Below are 15,986 nucleotides of genomic sequence, written 5' to 3'. Positions count from 1 at the left end.
ACAGCACGAGGCTGTCAGGAAAGCCATGAACTCGGCAAGCTTGAGGACATATTTTCTTTCTATAAAAGTACGTCTTCCTGGCTGAGAGACAGGTTTCGTTTCAGTTCCATCATCATTGCAGGATGTTACTATTCCAAAAAGTTTAAAATTGAGCGCCAACAAAAGGTCAAACTACGAGAGAAGCAGTGCGCCTCTTTTCACGATTCGTGTTCTCGGCGCCATTTTGATTCTCTGGAGACTTTTCGCACACAATTTCATATTTGGCGCCGAGGCTAATATTTCAGCCCGGGCTGAAATTCGTTATGTAATCGCAACAAAATTTCAGCCCCCCTAGCCAGGCTGAAATTCGCCATGTAATCAGGCCCTAAGATCCTTTTTCAAATGTCTCCACTCTGGAAAGCGTTTTCAAATGTAGGCGTTTTGGAGGAAAACGATGAGCATTTTTGATCGTGTTAGTGTAAACGATAGACGGAAACGCATCAGATATTATACGTTTTCATCATGTTATAAGTATGTCCGGCGGACAATGCTAAATGGGAAAATAGATCAGCGAGAACTACCGAAAACATTTTGAAACAACGAAAAGCCAATCATTGTAAATAGAGTTTACTTTGAAAGATTTCTTGAACAGATTAAGTTGTTCAATGCCAATCTGAAGCTCGATCTGATCTGAACCTTAGGGATTTTTGTAACCTGTAGCACATTTGATCAGAATCGATGCGTATATCGCCGCTTACGTACTGGCATGCCGTTATTTCTCAAATAATATTAATACAATGATTTATTTTTAACTAGCTTTAAAAATAAAATAATAGCAAGCATTGTCATACGGTGTTTTTCTTTCCCTTTCCTTAGCTTTTTCTTCAATGTAAATATATATTTCTGTCTAATCTTTATTAAAATGCTAACTGTAAAAGATACATGCAGGTTACTTTTGGTTATTGCACAATTACCAGTCTGAGCCTAACATCTCTTGTACTCTTTCTCCTGTCGCTGACACACTGTGTGTAAAATTTCAGGCAGTGTATCTGGAAAAGAACATCTCTTTGTTTCTACCGAGCCCTGATGATGAATGGAGGAAACTGAAGGCATTGCTTTTTCTGCTGCAATGGCTGGGAACTCTTCAAACTTTGGACGTATACAACGCTTCCCTGTCGTTCGCTTTACGGACAAGATTGAAGCAAGCTGTTTCAGATTTCCTTGATTTGACGCCAATCGCATCTCAAACTTCGGAATGGAAAAATCTTTGACAGAAATTCTTTTCGGGAAATATTCAAAGTCGTTGTGGCAAGCTTCATCAGTATTTTCCATTTGAAGGCTTTGAAACGAAATCTTTGGCACGACTTTTTCCTGTACTGGAAAATCATTTGTTTCGACTTTATATTGGGAGGCATCGTTAAATTGGTCCCAAAAGCACGCACAAGTTTCTTCACTCATTTTTTCTCGACGGTTTCACTGTAAAATCTGAATTGTTCTTCACAAAATGTATCTTCGTAACTTTCTTTGCCCAAAGGTTTTTAACCTACTCAACAATATTTTTTGAAGTATTAACGATGTAGTTGGGGTTTTGGTAAATTTATAGCAAAATGTTGCGCAACCTTTAATATGGTGTTACTTTCTCATTATGGAAGCTAATCGTATTGGTGCAATAATTAACACTAAAGAACACATCAGTTGCGCAATCCATTCTCTAGCCATACTATGGTGTCATTTGTACATTGTGGAAGCCAACAAAATATAAGTTGCCCAATCCATTGCCTAGTATGCCTAAATATGGTGTTATTTGCTCATTGTGGAAGCCAACAAAATATAAGTTGCGCAATCCATTGCCTGGTGTGCCTAAACATGGCCTGCGTATCTTGGCGGTTTTGAGGAGGGGGGTGAATAGGTTTTCGGATCGACGGATTTGGCTTTAAAAAGCGCACGGATTGTGGATTTTTGCGGTAAATCGAGCGGATTCGCGGATTCTGGAAAACACAGTGGATTGTGGATCAGCTGTGAATTTTGGCGCGGATTCCGGATTGTGCCTGTCTTGATGTTCGGATCTTGGGTCCTAAACCAAATTTGGATCATAGATCTTTCTTCAGCCTTGGTCGGTATGTTGATGAGTTTATCCAAATTATTTCGTTTTTCGAACAAACCTCATTTAAACTCAGGTATGAGCCTGTTATTGGAATTGTACTGTGTTATAGTCATCAAGCGTGTTGCCTTCTTTACTATTTGTGCGGAATTAATAATGGAATTAACATTTACCAGTTTACCTTTGAACTTTAACACTTTGTTTCTGGATGTGGTTGCGGTGTCGGATTTGAGCAAAAATATTGGCGGATCAACGGATTTGACGAAAATATAGCACGGACCGGCGGATTTGCATACCCCTATTCACCGCCCCCCCCCCCCCCCACCTCCCCCTTTTAAGCAATTTGAGCGCGTAAGGAAAGCGGCGAAGCCACGATATCGAGCGCCAAAGTGGCGTTGAGGAGCGGCGGTTTCGTCGCTCGTTTTCGCGGCTTTGCCGCTTTTTGCGCTCGCGCTCAAATTGCTTAAAAGGTTGCTTAAACCGTCAAGCTACGCAGACTAGCCTAAATATGGTTTTATTTGCTCATTGTGAAAGCCATCAAACTATAAGTTACACAGTCCATTGCCTAGTGTGCCTAAATGTGGTGTTATTTGCTCATTATGTAAGCCAACAAAATATAAGTTGCACAATCCACTGCCTAGTGTGCCTAAATATGGTGTTATTTGCTCATTGTGGAAGCCAACAAAATATACGTTGTGCAATCCATTGCCTAGTGTGCCTAAACATGGTGTTACTCACGATGAATTCGATAGCGTTGATCCTAGCAGTATGCAGGACACCTATCATACATGAACTCAGTTAAATGACCATGCTCTCCATGAGTTCTCGTAGCTCAATGGATAGAGCGCCCGCCTGGTGTTCGGGAGGTCATGGGTTCGATTCCTGTCGGGGACTCAGAATTTTTCTTTGTCCCACGCTCATGTCACGTTGATTAATTCACCTTCTCATATTTGTTCATTGTAGAGGCCGATATAATCAAACATGAATGTGAGGCCATTTTGGACACTGAATTGTCTTAATATGCAAATAGCAACACTAAACCATAGACCTAACAAAAAAAAAAATAATACAAGGATAGATTAGCAAGCAGCGAAGTGCAGGCAGGAGAAGAAGGTAAAAGTAAGAGATCAGTTTTTCTTATCTTGCCCTATTCCCTCCTCATCTCTCTCCTTTATTTGCATATTAGGAGGATTTCAGGGGAAAAAAATATGTTGCTTCTAGTCTACGAGGTTTTGCCATCTTTTTGTAACGTCATACCCCCAGATTTACCCCCCAGAACCACCCCAAGAACACACACACATTTCAGACAAAACTGTAATCAAGCATCAAATTCACTTTACAGGCTCTTTCAAGGACCTCAGTATTGTTCAAGAGTTATGACAGAAGGGATTAGTACCCAAAACTCTCGCAGACTTAGGAGCAAAAGAAACCAAACTAAGGGTTTCTCTTATTCCTTTAATCAAATATTTTCTCTCCACAACATTATATTGTAACACAGATAAACTAGCTACTGATAGAAGAACAGAAATCACAACAAAACTGAAGAGAATTCAATCCCTTTCTAGTGTTTGACTCTTATTAATCCACAGAATAATGTAGCATTATACCATTATTTACAAAAGTAATACAGCTTTTCTAGTTACATACAGTTGTTAATCAAACACAAACTATGAACTTAGCCACAATTTCCTAAAGATGGCAAGTACAAAGGAGAGCATCTCAATAAGCTTACTTCTTAGATTAGCAGTCAAGGCTGAGAAAAATATTCAGAAATGTTGGTACCTAATTTTCAGACCATATTAAAAAATAAGCAAGTTCACATGCACCTCTGCACAAACATCTTATGATCCTACTCTGTAAGAAACATGGCCTCTTTTTCAGATCAATCTGTCATTCTTAATATGAAAAAAAAAAGGGTCAAGGTATTGTATTCACAGGAAGTACGCCAGAGCTGCAGCAGCACCCATAGAACCAAAGAACACAAGCCAGCCAGTCTTGTACAGAACACCCATGTCAAAACCATATCCGAGATCCCATGCCTGTTAACCAATAAGAACAAAGTGTCAAATCAACCAGTGAATTACCATTCCATTTTCTACAGGGAGACAGAAAGAATGCATCTTAAAGGAGCTATGTCACAATTTGCACACCTTGAAAAGTTTAGCCTGAATTTTTCAAGTTTGTCATTTCTAATCTGTGTTAATATTCTCCATCCTTGTTCCTTTATGGTTTACCATTATTTCTTAAGTGTGTTTCTTTCTTAGTGAACTACTACTAACAGTATTTTCAGGTTTCTTTCAATTTAAGGTAATTTTGAAGGGTGGCCAAAATAACTCAAAACACCATGACTGAGCTCCTTTAACCAACATTATCTCGGGGTCTTTAGAAACATTTCTTAACTAATACAAAAACAAACAGCAAAAGTATAGATAAAGTAAAAAACTACGTACCAAATGTCTGATCCCATTAAATGCATGGTAGCAGAGCGGCCAAGCCAAAACAGTTTTGCCACTGAAAATGATCATGGCTGGGATTTCCAAAGCTTTTATCAAATTCAAATAATGCTCAAAGTTCTCAGGCAGTGCCAGGGCAGCAAGTGCAAAGGTGGTTGTAACTGAAAAGACAACAACAAACATGGCATTGGTTAAACTTTTATCCTGCCATACAGCCTATTAAACACATTCTCAGCTATGTCCACAGGTACACAACAAAATCAGGTGTGCATGAAGCATGAGCCAGTGAGAAATGTGAACCAACATGCAAGCCATTCTGGTAAGCCTAAATAACAATCTGGGTAGCCTAAACAACACCCTCATCCCCACCCCTAAAAAAAGTTTAAAAAAGTTGTTAGCTAGCAGGTAGCCAGATTGCCAATAAGGATTGCTGACTTGCATGGCTCATTTACTGGTTAGCCTAAATAAATCTTCTATTAGCTTATCTGGCACTCTGTTAAGCACTTGGTTTTGTGTACCAGTACAGTGAAAAGGACCCTTTTCTCCACCTCCTTTCCTTTTGCCTTCTGCTAGCCCACTCAACTGGGTAGTCCAATACATATTTAATAAGTCCATACAAAAAACACAGTCAACATTTAGAGAACAAGAACCATTTTCTAAACATTAGCACCTGCTGTCATAGCTACTCCTGTTCCACGATGAGTTATTGAGAGCATGGCAGTCAACTGTGGCCTGAAGAAGACAAATAAACAATTTGTAAGCATATTATAAGCTTCTATTTTGTGGCCTCACAGCTTGTTTCAAAAAATAATCATACAAAAATAACTACATTTTAGGCTTTTTACCCCCTCCCTTAACTCCAAAACAACATATCCTTCAAGACTGGAAATTGCATAATCCTTGTATTAAATGTTACCAATTACCATAGTAAGTCAAAATTTTCAATTTAAGCTTACCTATAAATTGTCAAATGAGGAGACATTGGTCTATTAAGACGGGTATTTTTAGTCCAAAAATCTTCCTGCTTGCGAGCCAACGACGTAGTAGTAATCGGAATACTGAAAATTCAAAGAAAGACAAGTTTGCTAAACAGATTCCCTGAAAAACAAAAGCTGTAGTTTGCAGAACGAAGACGTGCAAGGTGGCACAGATCAGAAATTACCTTCGCGTTAACAAGCACGATGGCCGAAAACATCCTTTAGCTAACACTGATGAAATCCTTGCAGAGTTCCTGTGTAATTTAGAAAAGGCTTTTAGCATAATTAGTCACAGAAAATCGATGTAACCTTTGCTCGCAGTCGTCATGTACCTTAGAAGAGCCGCCATCTTGCAGAACTACCTCAAGGTATTGTGGGATTGAGGGTATTTCTCTGGAAAATTGGAAAACGTTTACCGGAAAATCAAAAGTTATGTAGCAAAGAAAAATGATAGAAACATTTAAGGTCTGGAATATGTTTTATACTTTTTTTATCTTCTGTAAATAATGATTAAAAAAGCGAAAAAATTTCAAGTCCGTATTACCCATAAGTCTTTTGGTGCTTTGATGCGTGCAAAGCCGCACGCGTTACGTGAAGGAAGGCTGGGACTGCAGAGAATCAAGATGGCGGCTATTTTGTACTCTCGTCTTTGCGTTAGAAACAGTGGCCGACTAGGTAGGAACACTTCTTTCTTTTACCGGAAAACATGAATTCGAACTTGTATTTTACTATTGTAATTGCTTATTTACAGTGTGTTCGCTTGGAAGGCCTGTTCTCGCGTCATCGACCGTTTCTTGCACTCCAAGGGTTCAAAGTGGTAAGCTTATATTAAAGTTTTCTTTAGACCAACAAGATCATGGAATTAAACCCTTTGAGGAGACTTATGTAATAAATTGTTAATAACATTTCTTCCTTTTAGTGGTTCTGAAAAAGACTGTCCATTCTTCAGCAAATCACAAGGCTGAGCTTGGTAAGAGACAGAACAGAATTATTGTAAGATTATGTAGCCATAGTATTCGACGGGACTCTCCATCTTTTCTTTATCAGTCAGAAAATATGGCACCATCGTTTGTAAGGTGAGACCAAAATGTGTTTTCCAGCTTGCTGGACCTGGGATGGGCTAACCTGTAACTATTTACAGGGCCATAGCCAGAAAAAAATTACACGACTGTCCATGGGTAAATTCTTTTCCGACGTATTTAGCATTTTTTACACATCCCCCTCCAAAAATAAAACAACAAAAACCAAAAAATGACTGAGGCAAGTGCCTCGGCTTGCCTTATACTGGCTCGGCCCTACTCCTCATCTCTGGGAGCAGGAATGACACAGTGGTGAGAGCGCTCACCTCCCACCAGTGTGGCTCAGGTTGAACTCCTGGACCCAGCATCATAATTGGGTTCAGTTTGTAATTGGTTCTCGCCTTGTTCCAACGGTTTTTTTCCTGAGTTCTCCAGTTTTCCTCCCTCCATTAGAACCAACACTTCTAAATTCCAATTTGATCTGGAAGCAGTGGACGAAGGATCTCTCCATGTGATGTGCCATTGCAAATTCCTATTTATTTATTTTATTTATTTGTCAGTAACATTGAGGAGATTATGTGTTTTACTTTGTAGAACTGTCCCCTTCTCAGCCATCCACTCATTGGAAAGGAGAACGTTATGTTAGTGTTGCCCTTCTGACTTTGATTCCTGCAGGAATCATTTACCCATCAGCTGCAGTAGACTGGGCTCTTGCTGTTGTTATTCCTTTGCACAACCACTGGTAAGTTATCTCCAACAGTATTATGTTTGTTGGTAAAACAGCTTCCAGGAGAACAGCTTCCAGGAGATACTGTTAGTTGCCTGTTGGCCTGTAGTCAGCTGAATGTTGACTGACTGTGGGCTGTCTTTTTTGGCTGTCTGTTGGCTGACTGTCAGCCAACAGTTTTCCTGGTGTTTTTGACCAGTGTATAGCAAGACGAACATGCCTATACAGACTACAACTTCTTTTTCCATTTCACTTCTCAGGGGTGTTGGTCAGGTGCTAACAGACTACATACATGGCTCAACAATGCCGAAAGTTTCCAAGGGTATCTGGTTGGCTGTGTCGATATTACAATTCATTGGCCTCTGCTATTTTAATTATGCTGATGTTGGTATCTGCAAGGCTGTCAGTATGATCTGGCACATGTAGAAATACCAAGAGTGATAGTACATGACCTTCTGTTCTTGCAGTTCTTGTTTGTGTTAAAACAGGTAGTTAAAGAATTAGGATGAGGAGACAAGAAGTGGTTCTCCAGTTTCTTAATTATTGGTCTGTGTGAGATTGTAAGGGGTGATGGATGGTAAAATCTGACATGACAAAATTTAAACTGGTTGGTTTGAGATGAGAAGATTTCTGCAAAATCTGTGCCTGTGCCTGTGCCTGTGCCTGTGCCTGTGCCTGTGCCTGTGCCTGTGCCTGTGAAACCTTTACACCATTTAGAAAGAGGATATGTAGTTGTAATAACACAACATTGATGTACATTTAAAATTTCATCCATAATTGTAACAGTATCAGTGCTTGATCTAGGAGGGGGTTCTAGGGATGCTGCTCCCCTTCTCTGCATATTAACTATTTATTAGCTAAGAGTGAGGTCTTGATGGGAAAATTTCAAACCTTGGCCTTGCCATATTGACCTCGGGTACGGCAAGGCAGAGGTTTGAAATTTTTCTGTTAAGACTGAATGTATGAGGTTAATGAGTTATCTATTATATGGCTTTTTGCTTTCCTTTTGCATGCCCATTATTGGCCCATGGCCATTACGGTTGAATAGTGCCCTAGAATTAGCCAATCAGTGTGCACGTTATATCAACTACAAACACAAGTCATATAGTAAACCTGAATTACACAAGGCTTGAAGTTCTGAAAGGTTCCCTTTTTTGAGCACTCTAGGATTCATCTCCAAATATGTAACTAACTCCTACTCTGATTACCAATAATTGGTTAGTACCATCTAGTTCTAAACAGAAATAGTTTGTCATTATTTTTCTTGACATGGAAAGTTGATCAAATAGTTTTAATTAAAATTACTGTAGTAATAAAATTGTTATTCTGTTGTTACACCAGACTTTCCTTGAGCAGTTACTAACAAATAAATGTTTTAATATATGACTGTTATATGTGGTTGGCAGTCAATTTGTTGATACAATTCAAGTATACTAAACAGAAATTCAAAGATGGTATATCAATTCCCCTTCCAGGGAAGTTCATCAGAATTCCCAAATGGGAAGTGGAGTTTCACAAGCCAAATTTTTTTATTGACACCTGTGTCTGCCGTAACCGGTTGTGACAAGTGTTGGTCTTTGTTCCACTTCTGACATCACCACCTTTCACCAAAATTGGCATCACTTACACTCAAGTTCTGTAGGAGGAAAAGATCTCTCCAGTGATACCCAGATCAGAGTGATTGGGTCAAATGAGATTGTTATATTTTCAAAAACGCTAAGAAATTTGACTGAAGATCTCGAAGCAAAATTTCCCTCAACTACACTGGGCCACTCCACGGTAAGAATTGCCCATCTGGGTGATGCTTTCTGTGTAATTCTTGAACTGGAAGTAAGCCTAGAAGAAGGTCAATCACTGCAGCAAAAAGATAAGAAAAGGAGAAAAAGGAATGTCGAAAAAAAACAGAACGAAAAAAACTAAAGGCCTTGGGTCACTCTCAAAATTTTTATTTCTGCGTATGCCCAAGCAAAAATGTCATAAAACCCCTTGGGGAGGGGTTACTCCCATTAAAATTGGGTGGGGGTGTGCGGCCCTCTTCCCCAAACCCCTTTACCCTATTTTTGACCAAAATCAACGATTTTCCTCACCCTATTTATGACCTGACTAAAAATTTGAATTTCCTATTTATGACCGTTACGGCTAGCGCAGTCGCCCTAACATAGTTTATGAAGGGCTTATGTTGATGATCTTATTGATGATGAAAAAGTAGCTTCTAAAAAAAACATACCCAATTTAAGACTAGAAAACAAAAATCATACCCTATTTATGACCAAAATGGCCAAAATCAGCTAAAATCGATACCCTATTTATGACCAAAACGGATGGAAAACCATACTTTTTTAGGCCAGACATACCTATATACCGGTAGCTCATATAAGGGAGTACCCCCAGGAAAGAAAGGCATGCTATAATGTTGCAAATGCCTTTCTGAGTAGATTGGAGCTAATTTGGCTTGTATCGATGCTGAAAATCTCCAAAAAATGTACTTTTGCAAAGAAGCTCTAGGTGTCAATGGGTTAAGTAGTATCTCAAACACTAATGAGAGAGATTCATGCATCAGATTTTTACGTAAAAGGAATCGTAAAAGACAGAAACCATTAACAGACCGTAACAAATGAAGAACATGAAACCTTTTGTGACATTTTGGTAGGACAATAATGTTTTGACTGCTGCTCGTACTGGGTGGAGGAGGGGGGGGGAGTGGCTACTATGCAATGAACGTGGCTGAATGATTACAACATGGCCCTGAAATGTGATCTAGATGGTCCTAGATACCTTCCTCCCTCTTCCTCTACATACAAAAACCTGGCGAGGTTTGCGGAAAATAGGGTAATATGATAGGGCAAATATGAAATCAACACCTTGGCAAAGTTTGTGGAAAATAGGGCAACCTTGCTCAAAGGATCGCTTGGTTTCCAAGCCTTAATTCAAACGGCCCGGTTACGCAGCGTTACACCTGTTCGCGCCGGGCTCGTCATCTATTAATTTGACTTCCTGTAAAACAAAAGATCAAGCGAGCAAATGATGGAAATGGTTTCCATCATGGATCTCAAGAAAGAAAGAGAATCTTCATGATAATGTGGTTAAATTGTACTTAGCTCTAAAGTGGTGAAAAGCGTCAATTGGCGCGAAGTTGCCGCCAAGCGCAAACCGTCCGGAAAATTATTCTACGGTTAATTCGCATGCATTTCGTGAAATGACCGACGAAAATCAGTTCTGTAGTAACTTCAAAAGGAAAACAAAGGACGCAGACAGATAGGAAAACTTCTCTAGAGCAGAGAAATGGAATTCGACCACGTCTTACGGATAATTGGTGAATTTGGACCTCATCAAAGGAGATTGTATGCTTTGCTAAACTTGTCGCTTATTCCCGCTGCATTTCAGCTTCTTTTACAAGTTTTCGTTGGCGCGGAGCCAAGTTGGGTGTGTGTAAATTCTTCCTCGAACGAAACATGCCCGAAGAATAAATCACACTGTTTGGACATGCAGTATACTTCGAAATTTACTTCAATCGTTACAGAGGTGAGTCAGCCTGTTTTCTTTAAAATTTATAAATCGAGAATATTTAATAGCGCAGCCCTTGTTGAAAATCAAATTTATGCATGGCAAATAATAGTTGCCATATATGATTCACTAATTTTAAATCGATTCCTTTTACTTAAAAGAAAGTTACAGCCTTGTCATTTCCCTTTAACTTCAGCATTCATGATATTATACATACTTTTCATTTCCATTCGTTTAAGGTTATTATCGCTATTTCTTGTTGCTAAGTTATGTTTTTGCCCCGCTAAAATTCTCCCTCTGATAAGTTTACATGTACATTGTGCGTTTGTCAGCTTTTATTTGTTAACCAATGTTATAACGACGTCTACAATAATTTATTCTATACAATTTAATCTCAAATGCGACCTGCAAGTTGTTTTCAATTTTGCATGTTTTTTAGGTTTTATTCTGTTTTTTATAAATTTGGTGGAAGGGATTAAAAGCAATATGATTTTAATTTACAATATTTTATTCATAGCATAAGATCAGAACAGTAGTTCACTTTTTTAATACAGTCATTTAATCTGATATTTGATTGCTCAGCTTTGAGCCCCTGTCTACTCCGTAAAAACTAGAATCTAAATTTAAGATTTTTCGTCTTAACCTCAGCACCAGAACAATAGCTGACAACTTACGTCAGCTTTTATTCTGGTGCTGAGGTAAGATGGACAATCTTAAATTAAGATTTAAGTTTTTACGGATTAGCCAATAGAGGTCATTATTAAGTATGCAAGTAAGATTTTTAGGTTTGAAATTGTTGATTTCCTTTTGTGGGTACAGTGTAGCTAATTCCTTTGGTGGGTCATGTTTTACTGAAGGCATGTTTCAAAGGGGTAAGCATATAAGATTTACTTCTCTGCTATATAATTGTGTAACACATCTTTTCTTGGCAGAAAGAGGGTTGAAAAAATTGACTTGGGTTTTGCAGGTATTAATTTTCCTGAGCTGTTCAAGGCGTGGTAACTGTCACTGAGCACTGTTGTTTCACGCCTCCATGTTGCAAATACTTGAGGTCCCTCTTCGGTCCAGTTTCTCATGCAATACTTGCATGATTGCTTGTCGCAGTTATCATTTACACAAAGAAGATATCTTTTCATCTCAAAAAATTTCTTTAAATGCATATTTCTGGATAACAGCTGGCCTAGAGATATGTTTATAAAGAGTTAATGCATGCATTAGCAAATGATTTAATGTATTATTTTGAAGTATATTTTTGTTTTCGTTTTCAGTGGAATCTTGTTTGTGAAAATGCTTACAAAGCTGACTTGGTTCAATCAATCCTTATGGCTGGGACTTTGTGTGGAGCTCTAATTTTTGGAGCATTAGCAGACAAATATGGAAGGAGAAAGATTTGGTACATTTCATTTACAGGGCTCGTTATATTTGGCTTTGCAAGTTCATTTGCTCCGACCTACAGAATATATGCTTTACTCCGATTTCTGACTGGATTTTGTATTGGTGGTGAAATATTATCAGCATTTGTGCTGGCAACTGAATTGATAGGTCCTTCGTACAGGGGATTTGCTGGAACAATGGCACAATGCTTTTTTACAACAGGACTATTGATTCTTCCCATTGTAGCATATCTTGTTCGTGACTGGAGGACGTTATCTGTTCTGCTTTCTTTACCATTTTGTGTTTTTATATTGTTTTTTAGGTGAGTTGAATTTAGTTTTTCCCTTTTTCATTCAATTTTAGGACAGTTTATAATTGTCAGCAATTGAGCAGGGCCTTCAAAGGAGGTTGAGGGCCATTCTTTTTATGTCCACACCCCCTCTCCTAAGAGTCAAACTTTACCCCCCTAAAAGATAAAAGTGCTGATGTGATACTCTTGTGTGCAGAATTAAACTTTCTTACCCTTTACTCTTGCAAACACTTAAAAAATATTCAAAGATATTAAAACAATGTCTATGTAGCAGCCCCCTCAAATATAACTTTTTAAACCCCCTTCAGGAAATCTCAAGACTGCAACAAGGGGTGGGTGAGGGGGGGGGGGGGTTAATGAAAGACATTGAAACCCTCAGTGGCAAACAGGGCAATCATTCGGTGAGATTCAACTGCACATTCAAGATTCACATTAATTTTTTATCCTTTCTTACACAGAATTGTTCCCGAGTCAGCTCGGTGGCTTGTAATTCGTGGTCGTCTAGCTGAAGCTGAAGATATCCTATGTAGTATAGCGAGAAAAAATGGCATAGCTGTTCCTAAGATTCTGCTTCAAGTTAGTCGTCCATTGTCTGTTGTTGGAAACCGATATGGCTGTCTGGATCTGCTGTCTAATTTAAAGATTGCTAAAATTACAATAGTTCTGTTCTACTTATGGTGAGTTTTTAATAACATTTTCTGAATAAATGCTTGCAATAACATAATTTACAACTGTTTACCAGTAATATCGAATGTAAAGTTCCAGGTTTTGATTGAATCATTCTTATGTACATTCTGTCCTGCACTTAGTAAGTTCTGGGTAATAATCCATATTAGTATTACCCAATTAGTGGACTAATGCAAATCCTGCATTTTAATTGGCTACGCTACTAGGGGACTATTAGTAATAGTCCTCGAGTAGCGAAATTGGCGCAATTGAACGTGACGCTTTCTTTCGTTTTATTCCCAAATAAATATTTCTTCAATTTGCATTTGCTAACTATATTATTACCTTTTCTGTCCAAATAGTTGGGTGATACTAAAACAATTAGACCCTTTGCCCTCAAGGGTCACAGGTCAATAGTCCATTCGGCTTCACCTCATGGGCTATTGACCCTTAGCCCTTGCGGGCTAGGGGTCTAATTGTCAAATATCATGGACTCTGAGTTCCTCTGTACCAAGCAGAGAAGAGTGACTCTACTCCGAGTGACTCCACTTTTCACTTAAGTTACAAAATTTGACATCATCAAGAGGACTCCTTGAGTGCCCATTGATCCCTCTGGTGCTAACATGTGGCTTTGTTCCCACTTGCTGAGCTGCAAGACATTTTGTCCATCTCAAGTTACACAACAGTGTTTATAACTTAATCCTGTTTAAGAATCTTATAAAAAGTATTTCACAGTATTTGTGCGTTATGATTTTAGGTTTGTGAACACGCTGGTGTACTATGGCTTATCTCTCAACACCAAGCATCTGGGTGGCGACATTTATAAGAACTTTTTCTTGTCAAGCCTTATGGAGGTCCCTGCATACTTAACGAGTGTTTGTCTCATTAATTGGTAAGGATGGATTTAATGACAAAACCTTTATTTACCCTTTTCAAGCAACAACTCTGTTACAGAATTCATGCTTTGTCTCTGTGCCATGTTGTTACTAGATGAGATCATACAGTATAATTATTATTGCGATGGATTGGATCTGAGGTTTTTTTTTAACAACAAACCTTTACACCTGTATTTCAGAGCTTGTGGTGATCTGGATACAAAATTGAGTCTTAAAAACTTGATTTACATGTCTATATGCCCAGTGAAGGGAGGGGAGGGGAGCAACTTCCTGAAAATGTCACTCTTACCCTGCACCAGACAATTAAATGTTACCAATTTTACCAAATTTGTAATTAATTAAAGTAAATAAATATTAAATGGATGAAAAAAACTTCTCTTTTCAGGGTGGGACGCCGTCGAAGCTTGTGTTATTACATGATGATAGGAGGAGCAGCATGCTTGGTTTGTTTATTTTTTCAAACAGGTGTGTAATATCACCATTATCATTACCATCACTGTGGTCATGACTGCCTTTGGGGTCGTCATCATCATCATTTCATCATGTTTGTTATGAAAAAGTACAGCTTGTATTATTTAACTTTTTTCACTGGATTGTCCTTTAGGTACTAAACCTGTCTACAGGGTGTTGACAACTGTGTTTGCTATGATTGGCAAGTTTGGAATCTCTGCTTCGTTTGCTGTCATTTATATTTATTCAGCGGAACTTCTCCCTACAGTAGTAAGGTAATATGCAGACAAATTTATTGCTTTTAATAGTAGCCTATTTTGCTATAAATATTACATGTACTTCAGTTGCAGAAAATAACCATACTCCCCTACAGAAGGGATTGGAATTCCTGGGGGTTTCTGTAAGACCAAAACGTTTAAAGAAATATGAAGCTTAATAAATTTGGAATTTCCAGAGGGGTTGGAAGGGGGGGGGGGGGAGTTCTTAGAAAATATCCCTTCTGTGGAGTAGGTATGGATATTTTCTGGAAATACAAATTTAAATGTTAGCCTTTCTGTTAAGTGAGTAACTTCCAGTACAAATGATTGTAGGGAATCTTACCTCAAATTTTATATTGGGAAATAATGTCTTAAATGGATAGTCCATTGCTGTTAAGTGTTTACTTTAGGCTAATACTTTACTTTCATTATAGAAATGTTGGAATGGGTGTGTGCTCCATGGCATCTAGACTTGGGGGGATTTGTTCCCCTTTTGTGGTTTTCTTGGTAAGTTAAACCTTATCTTCAGCTTCCATGTATAATATTCACCAGTCTTTGTCAAAATTGGAATTCCCCTAACCGATTGCCATACTATTCTTTTATTGTCAGTTCTAAGAATTTAATCATGCATGACCATAATATTACTTAGCTGATGATTTTCTTTATTCTTGTGTCAGCTGTTTGCTGGATAATGTATCAGTATTTGGATGATAAATTAGATTTTGATCACTCCTGTGCTAGTGCCCAGCTAGTTCATGACTTTAAAAATGCATGGGTCGTTACTGTTAAAAAGGTTATTATTAAACTGACCATGGTAAACAGTTAGGTCTCCCTGAAAGTTAAACTTCATTCTTTTCCCACCTGTCTATTTTATTTACTTTTTCCTAATTTTCTATTGTAATCTTTTTAAGAAATAGCAATATGTACTGTTTTTCTACCGAGTTATAGAAACACAAGTGGAAGTTTGGGAGAACAAGAAATGCTGTGGGAACATGAGCCGTAGGCAAGTGTTTCCACAGCTTTTTTGAGTTCTACTAAACTTTCACGAGTGTTTCTGTTAAACAATTAGATTATGAGCTTGAGATTTCTATCGCGTGATAGTTGATGAGGACGCAGCCCGAGTCAACTATCACACATAGAAATCGAGAGTTTGACGTAATGATGGTGCAAGCAAAGAGAATTTAAATTTTAATGATCAAAATAAACAAATTGTAAAAGAAGTAGAAAACATGTTCTCCGTGTTTCTGTCGAGTTTTAGTATAAATCTACTAGC

At 38.3% G+C, this 15,986-nt stretch overlaps 3 protein-coding genes across 3 annotated transcripts in view; 2 read left to right on the top strand and 1 right to left on the bottom strand.

The window, feature by feature from the left end:
- Window positions 1-1,667: 1,667 nt before the first annotated feature.
- Window positions 1,668-6,009, bottom strand: LOC145493084 (succinate dehydrogenase cytochrome b560 subunit, mitochondrial-like). Its single transcript, XM_081472492.1, has 6 exons — window positions 5,843-6,009; window positions 5,696-5,764; window positions 5,490-5,591; window positions 5,204-5,265; window positions 4,531-4,694; window positions 1,668-4,119 (listed from the first exon to the last, which is right to left on the bottom strand). The coding sequence occupies exons 1-6, from the start codon at window positions 5,857-5,859 to the stop codon at window positions 4,012-4,014; spliced, it is 522 nt and encodes a 173-aa protein (XP_081328618.1). The 5' UTR covers window positions 5,860-6,009; the 3' UTR covers window positions 1,668-4,011.
- A 75-nt stretch (window positions 6,010-6,084) lies between these two features.
- Window positions 6,085-8,648, top strand: LOC145491854 (succinate dehydrogenase [ubiquinone] cytochrome b small subunit B, mitochondrial-like). The gene is made up of 5 exons (XM_081471136.1): window positions 6,085-6,185; window positions 6,262-6,327; window positions 6,430-6,480; window positions 7,124-7,271; window positions 7,517-8,648. The coding sequence occupies exons 1-5, from the start codon at window positions 6,134-6,136 to the stop codon at window positions 7,680-7,682; spliced, it is 483 nt and encodes a 160-aa protein (XP_081327262.1). The 5' UTR covers window positions 6,085-6,133; the 3' UTR covers window positions 7,683-8,648.
- Window positions 8,649-9,952: 1,304 nt separating this feature from the next.
- LOC145491834 (solute carrier family 22 member 15-like) overlaps window positions 9,953-15,986 on the top strand; it is an 8,002-nt gene continuing 1,968 nt past the window's right edge. Inside the window, exons 1-7 of the mRNA XM_081471111.1 lie at window positions 9,953-10,778; window positions 12,029-12,456; window positions 12,903-13,121; window positions 13,868-14,002; window positions 14,392-14,471; window positions 14,611-14,731; window positions 15,148-15,220. Of these exons, the coding sequence (XP_081327237.1) occupies window positions 10,539-10,778; window positions 12,029-12,456; window positions 12,903-13,121; window positions 13,868-14,002; window positions 14,392-14,471; window positions 14,611-14,731; window positions 15,148-15,220 (1,296 nt within the window). The 5' untranslated portion in view covers window positions 9,953-10,538. The remainder of the gene's footprint in view (window positions 10,779-12,028; window positions 12,457-12,902; window positions 13,122-13,867; window positions 14,003-14,391; window positions 14,472-14,610; window positions 14,732-15,147; window positions 15,221-15,986) is intronic.

Source organism: Orbicella franksi, chromosome 7, assembly GCF_964199315.1.
Source record: "Orbicella franksi chromosome 7, jaOrbFran1.1, whole genome shotgun sequence".
Classification (NCBI taxonomy): Eukaryota; Metazoa; Cnidaria; class Anthozoa; order Scleractinia; family Merulinidae; genus Orbicella; species Orbicella franksi.
Note: the sequence above shows the minus strand (reverse complement) of the source record. Positions and strands in the feature narration are given on the sequence as shown.

Coding starts and splice junctions, on each gene's coding strand:
- LOC145493084 (XM_081472492.1), bottom strand. Junction 5,592..5,695: donor TCGTGCTTGTTAACGCGAAG/GTAATTTCTGAT, acceptor TTGAATTTTCAG/TATTCCGATTACTACTACGT. Junction 5,266..5,489: donor CCTCATTTGACAATTTATAG/GTAAGCTTAAAT, acceptor TGTCTTCTTCAG/GCCACAGTTGACTGCCATGC.
- LOC145491854 (XM_081471136.1), top strand. CDS start 6,134: ATGGCGGCTATTTTGTACTCTCGTCTTTGCGTTAGAAACAGTGGCCGA. Junction 6,186..6,261: donor TAGAAACAGTGGCCGACTAG/GTAGGAACACTT, acceptor GCTTATTTACAG/TGTGTTCGCTTGGAAGGCCT. Junction 7,272..7,516: donor ATTCCTTTGCACAACCACTG/GTAAGTTATCTC, acceptor TTCACTTCTCAG/GGGTGTTGGTCAGGTGCTAA.